The sequence below is a fragment of the Rhineura floridana genome, chromosome 9, assembly GCF_030035675.1.
Source record: "Rhineura floridana isolate rRhiFlo1 chromosome 9, rRhiFlo1.hap2, whole genome shotgun sequence".
Taxonomy (NCBI): domain Eukaryota; kingdom Metazoa; phylum Chordata; class Lepidosauria; order Squamata; family Rhineuridae; genus Rhineura; species Rhineura floridana.
Window position 1 is genome coordinate 16,841,460 of NC_084488.1, and position 14,282 is coordinate 16,855,741.

At 38.9% G+C, this 14,282-nt stretch overlaps 1 protein-coding gene across 1 annotated transcript in view; it reads left to right on the forward strand.

The window, feature by feature from the left end:
• PCDH7 (protocadherin 7) overlaps nt 1-12,787 on the forward strand; it is a 551,613-nt gene extending 538,826 nt beyond the window's left edge. The window contains exon 3 of the mRNA XM_061584035.1: nt 11,876-12,787. Coding sequence (XP_061440019.1) covers nt 11,876-12,255 — 380 coding nt within the window. The 3' untranslated portion in view covers nt 12,256-12,787. The remainder of the gene's footprint in view (nt 1-11,875) is intronic.
• The last annotated feature ends 1,495 nt before the right edge of the window (nt 12,788-14,282 follow it).

Here is a 14,282-nt window from a genome sequence, read left to right on the forward strand (position 1 = left end):
TATTTGGTAGCAGTAGTTCCATACTTTCTGTGAAAACAAGACCAGGAAACGATGGTACAGATCATGAACTGGTAATATTGAAAATCAGAGTAAAGCTAAAGAAGAAGAACAAAGCAATCATAATGCCAAAATACCATTTAAATAACATCCCAGAAGAATATAAAGATCAAATAAAGAACAGGGTTTAAACTTAGTTGACAAAGAACCAGAAGAACTATGGAGTGAAGTCAGAGACATTATCAGGGAAGAATGCAAAAAAGGGAATACCTCTAGTTAAAAAGAGAGAAAGATCTCAATGGATGACTGACAAAACTCTTAAAATGGTTAAAGAGAGAAGGAAAGCCAAAGCAAAAGGAGATAGAAAAACTGTTAGAACCCTAAATGCAACTATACAGCAACTAGTATATAGGGACAAGAGAACTATTATATTAGTTATTGTATAGAAGTAGAATAGGACAACAAAAAAGGCAGAACAAGAGCCCTATTCCAAAAGATTAGAGAAATGAAAGGGAAATTTAAACCAAGAGTAGGGATCAGAGCTTGGAAAAGTTACTTTTTTGAACTACAACTCCCATCAGCCCCAGCCAGCAGGGCACTGGATTGGGCTGATGGGAGCTGTAGTTCAAAAAAGTAACTTTTCCAAGCTCTGGTAGGGATGTTGAATAATCAACAGGGGAACACACTGACTAACTGAGATAGGATAAAAGGAAGATGTAAGCAATACACTGAAGAACTCTATAAAAGAGATGCAAGGATGACAGATTCATTCATGGAACCGTATGATGAAGAACCAGAAATTTTAGAATGTGTGGTGAAAGCTGCTCTTAAAATACTTGGAAGAAACAAATCACCAGGAACAGATGGCATACCAATAGAGTTGCTACAAGCTACTGAGACTGAATCTGTCCAAAGTTTGACAAAAAATTGTCAACAAATATGGAAAACAAAACAATGGCCCACAGACTTGAAGTGTTCAATATACATCCCAATTCCAAAGAAAGGAGATCCCAGGGAATGCAGTAATTATCAAACTATTGCCTTAATATCCCATGCAAGTAAAGTAATGCTCAAAATTCTACAACAAAGGCTCTTACCATACATGGAGTGAGAAATGCCAGATGTCCAAGCTGGATTTAGAAACGGAAGAGACACCAGAGATCATACCACAAACATATGTTGTATAATGGAATGGACCAAGGAATTTTAGAAGGAAATCACCTTGTGCTTTATAGATTACAGCTAAGCCTTTGACTGTGTAGATCATGAAAAACTATGGAATGCTTTACAAGAAATGTGGGTGCCACAGCATCTGATTGTCCTGATGCACAACCTATTCTCTGGACAAGAGGCTACAGTAAGGACAGAATATGGAGAAACCGATTGGTTCCCAATCAGAAAGGGTGTGAGACAGGGTATATTTTATCACCATATTTGTTTAATCTATGCAAAGAACATATCATACGGAAAGCGGGATTGGACCAAGATGAAGCAGGTTTGAAAATTGGAAGGAGAAATATCAATAATTTAAGATATGCAGATGATACCATACAACTAGCATTAACCCATAATGATTTGAAACGAATGCTGATGAAAGTTAAATAGGGAAGCACAAAAGCAGGACTACAGCTGGACGTCAAAAAGACTAAAGTAATGACAATAGAAGATTTATGTAACTTTAAAGTTGACAACGAGGACATTGAACTTGTCAAGGATTATCAATACCTTGGCACAGGCATTAACCAAAATGGAGACAATTGTCAAGAAATCAGAAGAAGGCTAGGACTGGGAAGGGCAGCTATGAGAGAAGTAGAAAATGTTCTGAAATGCAAAGATGTATCACTGAACACTAAGGTCAGGATCATTCAGACCATGGTATTCCCGATCTCTATGTATGGATGTGAAAGTTGGACAGTGAAAAAGGCAGATAAGAGAAAAATCAGCTCATTTGAAATGTGGTGTTGGAGGAGAGCTTTGCGCATACCGTGGACTGCAAAAAAGACAAATAATTGGGTGTTAGAACAAATTAAACCAGAACTATCACTAAAAGCTAAAATGATGAAACTGAGGTTATCATACTTTGGACACATCATGAGAAGACCTGATTCACTAGAAAATACCATAATGCTGGGAAAAACAGAAGGAAGTAGAAAAAGAGGAAGACCAAACAAGAGATGGACTGATTCCATAAAAGAAGCCACAGACCTCAACTTACAAGATCCGAACAGGGTGGTTTATAACATACTACTGGAGGTTGCTGATTCATAGGGACACCATATGTCATAATCAACTTGAAGGCATATAACAACAACAAGAATAACATTTTTTTATATCTATTTTTCTTTGTTAAGTTGCTTTGAGGCTTTTTAAAATATATAGTGGCTACTAAATGTAATTAATAATAACGGCAGCAGCAGCAGCAGCAACAACAATAATATAATAATCCAAAACACTAATCGCATCAGTCATGTTTTCCAAATATACACTGTGGATCTTAAAAAGGAATTTTGTATGTAAAGTGTAACTGATTTTCTCTTCAACACAGACACAACTAACCTAAGGTTAGTTGACTTAAAAGACTTGCCAAACCACAGGGAAGCATGAAGAAAAGGAGAGGCTAAAATGTAGAAGAAAAGTTAACACATTATTTATCAGGTTTTCTGATGTGTTTTGAACATTCATATTCTTACCCAGGGGAAACTATTCGACAGCTAATGAGTAAAAGAACAGTTTTACTGAACAGGTGAAACTAGCACTCTGACATAAAGAAAAGGTTCTCTGCAGGTTTCTCGGACAAGTTAGTAAAACCTTGAAAGAACAGTTTCTTTATTATTGTAACTGTGTACTTGCTGAACAAGATCTGTCCAGCTAGAAGCTTTGTTAATTGAATTATATCTCTGGTAGTAACTCAAGAGAATTGCAAAAGAGGATATGAATTTTAGAGGTGGGGGACACTAGTCCATAATGGGTTAAGAGATTCTGTCCATGATCTACATAATACCCCACTGCCCCTTTGCTTCATGTCTTCTGCTTGTGTGGGATGTTGTAAATTTTCCAGCAGTGTTAATGAATTGGGTAACCCTTTACTGTTGCATCTCGAGCAACAGTTAAAAATGGGCCGGCCCTGAAAAGGGATTTATGATGTCTAGAAATCAGACCCCAACTCCAACCAGGAGATAAGGTGCTCAAATTTCCTTTAATTTAGTTTTGTGATTTATGTTTAATATATCTGAAGTATTTTTTTCTTCATGCATGTCATCAGCAAATTTTGTTCCTGTTCCTCTGTGGCAGAAATGTCTAAGGCTTTCTAGGAGTGCTGTTAATTAGCAGCTCAGAAAGGCCTATAATGAGGGAACCAATCTGGAAACATAGAACTGTGAAATACCTGTGCCCAAAACTGGTTCTAGAGTCAAAGGCCAAGAGTTGTGTGTGTGTGTACGTGTGTGTGTGCGTGTTTTAAGAAACCATCTCTGGAAATTTTCAGTTAAACAAGATGAAGTTAGATGACTAGTACCTTTGAAAATCAAATAACTTTGAGATGCCCACCTGTCACATGTACCTTTGAGAATGTCCTATGTAAATCCTCATGCACATGAGAATATCTGTGCAATATGAGGAAATACAAGTTGTCCTGCTCAGTTTCTGAACTGTATTTGCACCTTCAGTCAACCCAGAGTTGTTTAAAACAGAGCAGTCTTGAAAGAGCGGATACCAAATCGGAACAAGCAAAAATATGCCACTAGGCTGTTGGTTTTGCCAATGTAGTGCTAAGGTAAAATCTCTCTCTCTCTCTCTCTCTCTGTGTGTGTGTGTGTGTGTGTGTGTGTGTGCATGCATGTGTGTGTGTTACACTAATATTTGAAAGGTATTTGAGTTTTAAGGTCAGCAGCAAAGATTGGAATGTTAATCTTTCTTGATGATTTACTGACTGCTGACAGGCATAGTGACACATCTTATCCAATTAAGCTTGTCAGCTAGCAGTGTGGTCTCCAATGAAGTGTCTAAGTTTGGAAATGATTTCTTTATTGGAACAGAACAAAACAAAAAAAGGCCATCCATAAGAATCAGGTTTGAAGTGGCTTCTGGGGATGACGAAAAAGTGAGGTTTATTTAAGCTAAAAATCACTTTTGAAATGTACAATATTGCCAGATTTTGTGAATCCCTTAATCACACTGAATATCCTCATTTTGTTGAAATTAAAGGACAAACACTCATTAATTTTACTGTGGCTGTATTGTACAGTAGTTAGAAGCAAGGCACACTGTACAACTATGGTGATTTTCCTTCCTTCAATTAGAACTGGTAATCAGAAGGGGGAGATTTAATTACCTAGAAGATGAAACTGGTTTGGATGGGTAGATTGCATGAAATCTAATCCTAAGCATCATTAAGAATTCAAAATTGAATTAGGAACGTGAACAATGGGAAGCGTATTACATTAATTTAAGTGAGAACACATCTGTGGAACCTACATGATATGTCATTGTACTGGTTGTTCAAAGGGGGTCTTCAGAGCCACAACACAGTTAAATACAAACTTACTTTCAAAGCGCTTGAATAGTCTATTCTTCTTCAGCAAGGGTTGCCTTTTCAAAAGTAACCTAACATCTTTAGATACGTTATACTGGATTCAGCATGGACTAAGTGAAGCAGCAATAAATAATAATGCTTCTGGTTAAATTTAAGTGTGTAAGTGGTCCTATGCGAATTGGCCTGTTAATGAAACTTGGAGCTGGTCTACACATTATGCAGGATAAAATGGTAGATTTCTGGAGTTTAGCACTTCAAACTACAGAAGGGGTAGGGTAGGGAGAGATTATATTTTTGAATACTGACCCACGTAAAGCCCTCTCATTTGTAATAAGCTAGCACTTCAGAGAGAAAGGCATGGTATTCCTTCCGCTGCACTAGCTTACTACATGCATAGAGCTTTCTAAGTAGGGCAGCATTTACAAATATGATGCTACCACCTTCACTCTGAAGTGGGATGGTTTAGAATTCAGTCGCAGTGTTTCTGCATAATAAACAGAACGGATCTAAGCAACAGAGGTAATTGAAGATGATTTAAGAGAGAAAAATCCAGGTAGCAATCAACATTGGCAGGTAGTTTGAACCGAGGCCTGCATCAACCACCTGATTTCATAATCACTAACATTCAGTCTTTCCCACTCATCCTTATCTGTATCATATTGTGATGCCTCCCCTGCCCCTAGCCTGGAAATGGTTGGGAACAACTACAAGTAGAGCAGCCCAGGCATCCAGAAGAACTTTTTCCCATCTTAGAACCAACAAAATAATTAGCACTGTAAAATGTACATGTTCTGCCTTCAAGTCAATTCCGACTTATGGGGACCCTATGAATAGGGTTTTCATGAGGCTGAGAGGCAGTGACTGGCCCAAGGTCACCCAGTGAGCTTCATGGCCATGTGGGGATTCGAACCCTGGTTTCCCAGGTCGTAGCACTGTAGTGGTGGATTAAATCAGTGGATGTTTTCTGTGTGAACATGACATAAGCTGGCATTCAGTGTCTCTTCCTGGCTTACTTTCTCTCTAGATCTGTAAAGGAGAGAGGGTGCTATTCAATGCTACTACTACACAGAGTAGAGTCATTGATGTTAATAGACATGTCTACCTTAGGTTCATTAATTTTAAAAGGTCTTCTGTGAATAGGATGTAGTTGAATTTAACCCAGGGTCTCTATTCCAGCATTTGTTGCATTGGTTGGAAAGCTTCTTGCAAAAAATCTGTCTTAGCACTGTTTGGAATTCTGCCTCTCTATTGTGGCTTTTACATACACTATTTTGCTGGTACCAGGCCTAAATATAGATGAGGTGGAACCTGAAAGATAACTGTGATATTTTGAGATGATGGATTATAGCTGAGAAGAGAACTTCAGCCCCAAAGGATAGCTTTCGACTTACTATTTGACAGTTTTACTTGACTGGCTTTAGGGGAGTTGTAGATAGCATTTTTGGCTTTAAAAGTGGGGGAATCAACCTAACATTTCTCAAAATCAAAAAGAAGTGTCAAGGTAGCCAACCATATCTGGACTTAACCATAGATGTTCTGAGAGCAGGGCTGATCTTTTGTGTTGTATTAGAAAATTGAGTCCTGGTAGCTTTTTTATGCTCCTTGGCCTAGATTTGCTCCTCCCCCACTATAACTAGTCTCTTTTTCCTGTCCCCATACAATAGAGATGGAGGAGCTCTGGCCCAGAGGCCAAATGCAGCCCTCCAGGCCTCTCTATCTGGCCCTCAGATTCTCCCAAGGCTACATGCCCTCCTGAGCCCCACCCCTCAGCAGCCCTGCTTTGCACTGTCCTCATGTTTCTTGCTTGTCTGCATGGAAGATAGGGAAATGTGAGTGTCTGCAGAGACTACTCTACTATACAAAGGCATAATTCACATTAATTGCTTGGGCCACCTTTGGCTGGTCCTGCTGGCCACTGGCATGTGGCCCCCAGAAGGTAATGTGGCCCTCAGGCTCTCCTCACGAGCAGATTTTCCTATGCAAAATTGTAGCTTATGTATATATATAAAGGAAGGAAGGAGGCTGAGATTTGGGCCAGGTTACACAGACACCCATGAATGTCCACAAAACATTCTGTTGCTAGTTTTCTGTTGCTGTTGACACCAAATGGAATGCTGCTCCAGAAGATCCTCTGACCTTCAGGGACGGTTTTCTAAGAGGCACAGGAGGTTAAGAAAGGAAGTGGCAGCCTAAAAGCTCCCTCGGTGTGGCTGTTTGAATCCTGACCTTGAAATATTAGCTGAAGATATGGTGTGGTTGGGAGTACTCCCAGGAGACACTTAAGAACATTTCTCCTGGTGGTACTAATGCCAGTAATAAGTAACCACAATAAACAGGGTTTTCTAAATGGTCATTATTTGAAAATGAATTATAGACTCCATGACAGAGCTTATTAAGAGAGGGTGTGATGGCAGGGATGTATTTTGCCTTGTTCTAAAAAAATGCTAAGAGGATTTGCCTGCTTAAAAATCAAAGAGCATCATGTGTGCCCGAGTAATAAATTATTATCCCTGCTTCTTACCTTTGGGGAGTCTGAAAGTAATTCCAGGTTTACCATGATGAACAGCAGTGCTTTCCTGTTATGTTCTCTGCATACTGTATAACACTCGCTAGTCACAGTGGTTTAAGACTAGAAGGTCTGACAAATGTCAATATATCTGTTATCCATCACTGAGGAAGAAGAACAAAGCTGTCAGAGTTGCACCAAAAATTTGAATTCAAAAACCCTTGAAAAGCCAAACTCCCCCTCCCAAAAAAGATGAAGTAGCCGCAAAAACCAGAGTACTGTCAAGCCAAAAAGTATAGATTAATAAATCCAGAGTCTGATCTAATCTGTCTCACTTCTCTTGAATGGCATAAGGCAGGGGTGGGAAACCTCAGACTCAAAGGCCAAATGTAGCCCTCCAGACCTTTCAATATGGACCTTGGGACTCTTCCTAGGATATTTTCCTCTCCTCAGGCCACACCGCTCACTGGCCCTACTTCACATCCTCCTTGAATGAGTTTGCTGGGCTGGATTGTATCCTTGAATTATGATAATGCCTATTGTTTGCCTGCATGGAGGATGGAGAGATGTGTTTGTGTGCACGTGTGCATGCATGTACAGAAATACTGATCTGCACACTTTTGCCTTTGGCCTTCCCACTCTTGGAATGTGCTTCTTGAAAGTTTCCCCAGGAGGGAAAGTGGCCCATGGGCTGAAAAACATTCCCTGCTGCTGGCATATGGAAGTGGGAATTACATTAAGAATATAAAATATGTACTGCTATTTAAAACAAAAACAGGAAATTAATGGATCCATAAATTACTTGGATCTATTCCAGTCTGGCTTCAGGCCTGGCCATGGCACTGAAACGACCTTAGTTGCAGTTGGGAGAGAGATAAGGGGAGTGCGACTCTGCTCATTCTCCTTGATTTCTCAGCAACTTTTAATAGGGTTGACCATGGTATCCTTTTGAAAAGTCTCAGGGAAGTAAGGGTCAGGGTCACTATGCTTCATACTTCCAGAGCTGCTTTCAAAAAGTTTGGCACCATGGGAGCTGTCCTGTGGGGTTCCTCAGGGTTCCATCTCCCCCCCCCCATGCTATTTAACATCTACATGAAGCCACTGGGAGCTGTCATCAGAAGATCTGGAGTAGGATGTCATCAATATGCAGATGACATCCAGCTCTGTCTCTCTGTTCCATCTGAATAGGCAGAGGCAGTTGAGGTGTGGACTAGTGCTTGGAAGCGGTGATGGGCTGGATGTGGGCCAATAAATTGAGGCTGAATCCTGAAAAGACATGTGTCCAGATTTCTCATGTGCAGGAGGTTGGGAGACGGCCTTGAAGGAGCAGGTCCGCAACTTGGGGAGTACTCCTGGATCACACATTGTCATTGGAGCCTCAGGTGGCCTTAGTGGCTAGGAGTGTCTTTTTCAAATTCTGACTAATTTGCCAGCTTTGGCTCCTTTTGAACAGAGATGATTTTGCTACAGCTCTCTGTGCTCTGGTAACTTCCAGACTGGCTTATTGCAATGTCCTGTACGTGTGGCTGCCATTGAAGACAACTCAGAAACTTCACCTGGTTCAAAATGCAGCAGCCAGTTTTTCAGAAGAAATATTGGAAATTGAGTTTTTGTATGTCAGTGTGGGGGGACTTAATCTAAATTAATATTCACTTCTTAATCAGTTGTAATTGGGATGGTTACCTGATTAAAGATATCTTCATCAATTTAATTCATTTATATTGGCATAAATATGAATATGAATAAAATCATTTTGACCAACAAAAAAGCTTACTACTATTGCTTTTAGACTGTCCATATAATTAAAGGAACCATCTTAGAAGGGACATTCTGTCTTTTGAGAAAGAAAAGTGGGAATGCCCACACTCACTCACTCACTCATTCACACGCACACACACACACACTCCTAACATTTCCAGTGATTCTCCACCTACCCCTGCACACACCTGCTCTGGAGGCTTGGGTGACCCTTGGAACTTTCCTCTGAGTAGCCCTCAGCTGAATTCATGGAGAGATGTAGGTACACAGTAGGATCAGGAGTGAAACTCATAGAATGACATAACATTCATGAAACACTTTGCATTCAGATAATACTCCTACAGTCAGATGCTACATAAACACATAGAGTTATTTTTTTTGCAAATGCAAATCATTGTCATTGCTTAAAGCTGTTGTTTGTGTGCTCCTAACCATTTCTTACTGCTGTCTATTTTTAACGCTTCATATGCAAACAGTTTGCAATCTTGCAAAGACTTGAGTTCACTTAATTGCATAGGCGATTTGAATGAATACCATTTATTCAGGACTGGTCTACATTGATCTTGTTCTCGAACAATTAGTCCACCATAGCATATGATTTGGCTTTACAATATCCTCTTCAATTGAATTGATATTCTGTATCAAATTCTCCTTGATGGTGGATCCATCCCTAACTTTAACTAAGACTGAGAGATTAATCTATAGCTCAGGAGTAAGCTACAGATGGGAATTAAGCCCAAGCCAGAAGCAGATGTTTTAAAAATGTTCACAATGGGACACTAGTCTTTGGAAGATAAAAACCATATGTTTTACAGAAGGCATTGAAGATTCAAAGGAAGGTTTTGCATTGTGATGTTTGTCTAATTAATTTAGTTAATTCTTGGGGGTGGTATTCAATGCTAGTCCTACTCAAAATAGACCCACTGAAGTTAATAGACATGACTAAAGACGGGGAAGAAATTCAATTCGGTTTGCATTTAAAGTCAAAACTATAAAATTTGCACTTTCCAAAACAATATGAGTACTGAAATACAGCCATCCTTCAAAATTTGCATTTATCCGAATTTTGTGATGCAGTTCTCCAACTAAATAATGTTTACAAAAATGAATATGTTAGAGGAAAGTCTGCATAAAAATGAATATATGAGTGAAAATAACATACAAAAATGCATTATAGTAGAAGAAATTGCTTGCAAAATACATAGTCAAAATAAATACATTTTGCATGCTATTTTGACCAATGTACCCATTTTTGCAAGCAATTTATCCTAATAAAATGCATTTTTGTATGTTATTTTCATCAATATGTTCATGTTGTGTGCACACTTTCCCCTAATATACACTTTTTAAAAAAATATACTAACTTCAGTGGGTCCCTACTGCACAAAATGTGTCTAGCCAATTCAGTTTGCATTAAAAGCCGAATTTATCAAATCCACACATTTTGTAAACCACCCAGGGAGCTTTGGCTATGGGGTGATATATAAATGTAATAAATAAAATAAATAAATAAATTCCAAAAGAAGAGAACTGAAACACAGCCATCCTTCAAAATTCGCACGTATCCGAATTTTGTGATGCTGTTCTTCATCTAATTCATGTTTGCAAAAAAAAATTCATGTTTGCAAAAAATCCCTAAATTGGAGAAAATGTGCATAAAAATGAATATATTAGTGAAAATAACATACAAAAATGCATTATATTAGGAGAAATTGCTTGCAAATATGTGTATATTAGTCAAAACTGCATACAAAAATGTGTTGCTTAGGAGAAATTTCCACCAAAATGTTGGAGAATTTTCACAAGATTTTTTTTAAAAAAAATTAATGAGTAAATTGCTGCAGAAATTTGGAGAACTGAATTTAAGATTCAAAAATTTAAAAAAATGAAAAAAACTAAAACGGACCGATTCTTCTATCTATAGACATGGCTAACTTAAGTTCATTAATTTTGATGGGTCTACTTTGATTAGGAGTTAGTTGAATACAACCTTTGACTTTTTCTGTCCTTTTGCTTAAGCTATTTGTAAATATTAGGTGGGTACAGTAAAAGCTAGGGATGCAAAAAGTCCAGTTGCCCAGTCACACTGGCACCTAAAATTTTGGCCCTAGAAGAAGGCATGAAGTAAGTTTCTCCTTCCATGGGTGCTGCTGTGTATAAGACTTAACTGACTCCTGTTCATCCTTATTTAGTCCCTGATTACAGCCAGATAGTACCTACTGGAGAAATCTATTTCTACAAATACTTTTTTCTAATTTTCTAAGCCTAATTACCACCGGGATGGGCATTTTTGCAAACTGGCAGCATGCAGAGAGGGGAAGATAAACCATTCATTTTGCAGATGGCATCTCCCCCCCAAATTACACCCTCACCCACATGACAATTAGGCTTATGGAAAAGGTCTCATTCACATGAATGGGACCTTTTTATTAAGCATAATTGTCACATTGGGGGCAGGTCTCAGGCTAGGAGAACTGCAGGTTTTGCAGGCTGGATCTGGCTCACACGTTTCTCATCCTTAATAAAGCTGTGGTCCAAAATTCCATGGGTGATAAGCATATACTGAGTTCTGTGTGAACTGGAGATCTCTTGTCCACTGCACCTGCACCTGAATCATGTGTTCTCAAATGCCCGTGATATAAAGAGAGTAGGATAGTTTTTGATTGATCCATACTCTATATGCATATCATAATCCCTTGTGTACTGAATTTCTAAACTTTCTACTAAAATTCTACCTAAAGCAAGAATTGAAGAAAAATAGTGTTGCTCCTTTGTCAAAAATATCAGCAGTTTTGAAAGAAGCAGAGGAGTTTTGATGAGACGAACACAATTTCTGAGGAGAACCTTGCACATCCCTAGATTGTTGCTAGATTTTGCCCAACTGAAATGTTAGGCAAATGCAATGATTCAGTTAGGTTTGATAGCACTAGCAGTGTATCTAAAGGAAAATATTATAGATGTAAATATGTGTACTTTTTTTGAAAAAACTATTGACAATGCAAAACCTACTCCTAAAAATATGTTTGTCCTTGGTCACACTCAAGAACTGAAAGCTAAGGTCCATTCTTGTTCTTTGTTTACAGATTCAAGACCTTTACCAGATGTAGCCCTGACTGGGAAGTGTACTCGGGAATGTGACGAATATGGCCATTCGGACTCCTGCTGGATGCCTGTCCGCACTTCACCCGAAAGGAAGCAGAAGAGCCAGCCAAAACTCTCCACTTTCATGCCTGTTGATGAACGGGGCAGTCAAGAGAAGCTGGCCAATGGAGAAGCCTCTCTGATGGGTGACCGCAACAGAAACCTCCTTAACAAAAAGTTAACCTCATCCTATGAGACCTTCAGTGCAGCTAGTTTCAGCAAAAATGAGGAAGCCAACCCAGAGGATATTCCCCTCACACAGACAGGGGAATACAAGCCATCTCCTGTCAATACTTTAACTAGAAGAGAAGTTTACCTTTAGGCAACAACGAAGCAACAATACAGTTCTTTCGTGCATTAGAAGGGGATAAAAGGCAAAAACCTATAAATCAAAATGATTTTAAACTCATAAAATAAAGGAAAGCCTATTGAAAAGAGGGGGCTACCAAAGAGACAAAAGCTTGGCCTGCCACTTCTGCCTCCATGCCAGGCATTTACATATCCTGTTTGCCTGACTATACTGTACAATGTAGAAACCATTGTTGTTCCTGCATGCCTAATTCCCTGCTCACCAATCTTTATTTTCCTAAATTTATGATTGTACATTCCTTTCAAGGTCACAAGTCTGAAATGGAAAAGAACCACAGAAACTGTTGTTTTCCCTCCCTGCCCCATCCCCACTGCTGAAGCATTGTTTAAGCCACTCTGATTTTCATTTGGTGGTCATCTGAGTTGTTTGCAAGTCAGAAGGGAAAATTCCTCTCTCTCTCTCTCTCTCTCTCTCTCTCTCTCTCTCTCTCTCTCTCTGTGTGTGTGTGTGTGTGTGTGTGTGTATACACACACACACATACCCAGGATACCATCTGAATATTGCTGGTTCCCATCAGAGACATGCCTTTAGAAACCATGCAAGAGTAAAGGGATAATTTTTAAAAGCACCTTTTGACAATCTCAGCTTTAATACTGTTGTGTGGCGAGAAAGAGCAGAAAACAAGTTCAGCCTGAGATTATAGTCCAAATTATGACAAGTTCCCCTATAATCATGAACTGTTTAGTTTTATCCTATCTGTGTCTCTGATTTCATACTCTTTCTGCCATTATTCTCCTCCTCCTCTCTCTTTGGCATTTTAAACTTTAACGTAATTAAAACAATGATGGTATATATCATGGCATAGTAAGGATAAACTGCTATACTGGTGTCATTTTTACAAGACTAACATTTAGCTTGCATGACCATAGTAACTAAAAGGCAAAGAACACTGTATGGATCAGGAGAATTGCTCATTAGTCGTGGCTTAGGAAATCTGGCACAGATGCGCACAAACACATATGCATATTTTCCACACACATATGCATAGCAATCTATGCTGCAACCCAGATGACATAGGTGTTTTCAAAATGGATTTTAGTTGAATACCCAAAGGAACTGATAACATGAGCTTGCTGGTAACGGCATGGTACATCATAAACTATATTAACATGATCCTCCAGTTCCAGGGTATGTTTTTCTTAGGAGGTATCAGATCCATTCAGGATGAGCTCCAATGCAAATTGAGAGGGAAATCTGAAAGAAGAGTGAAACAAGGACAGTGGGAAGAACATGCTTCAAGTCAAGTTTGACATCATCTTTGCTGAGAGTGGATGGTAAACCTTTGGTTATCAGTGTTCCAGGTTAATCATTTGCTCTTGGCAAAGGTATTATGCAGGTTTTCTTAATACACAAGTGCATTTAAGCTGAGTCCTGTGCAATACAAAACCAATGTTGAAACTCAAGGTGACTAGTAGCCTTGATTAATGTCACCACCAACATGCTCTGTGCAAAAAAAAAAAAAAGAGAGTTTTATTTGTGACAAGTTATAAAAAATCCAAACCTGATCATGATGGTGCAGAGCTTTGGGCTGTGACAGTTCTCATAGTTTGCACTATATAAAGTGTATAGGAAAATGGACCAGATATATTTTGTGCAATAAGAAGTTACAGAGTGTGTAGAATCTGAACTAGTTCTTTATTGATAATGTTGTCGTAATAAAAAATGGCTGAACTTGGACATTCAAATGAACCTGACAATCGGTCAATGCAGTGGAGACAGCTTGAGAAGGGGTGGAAAGAGAAACCAGCCCCTCTGGTTGTTTAACTTGGCATTAAAGCATGACTAGATGGTTCTAGTAGATTGTAGTAACAAGGTAGCTTGGGTAGTTTCTTGCTTTAAAAATGACATAGAGTGTAATATTAAACAGTCTGAAATATGGGCTGATCAACTGGTACAAACTCATCACAACTTTTGTCTTTTCAATTTTCTATAGCAAAGTGCCCTTTTTATTGTACATCTTCCTTTGTTTGTATTTTACT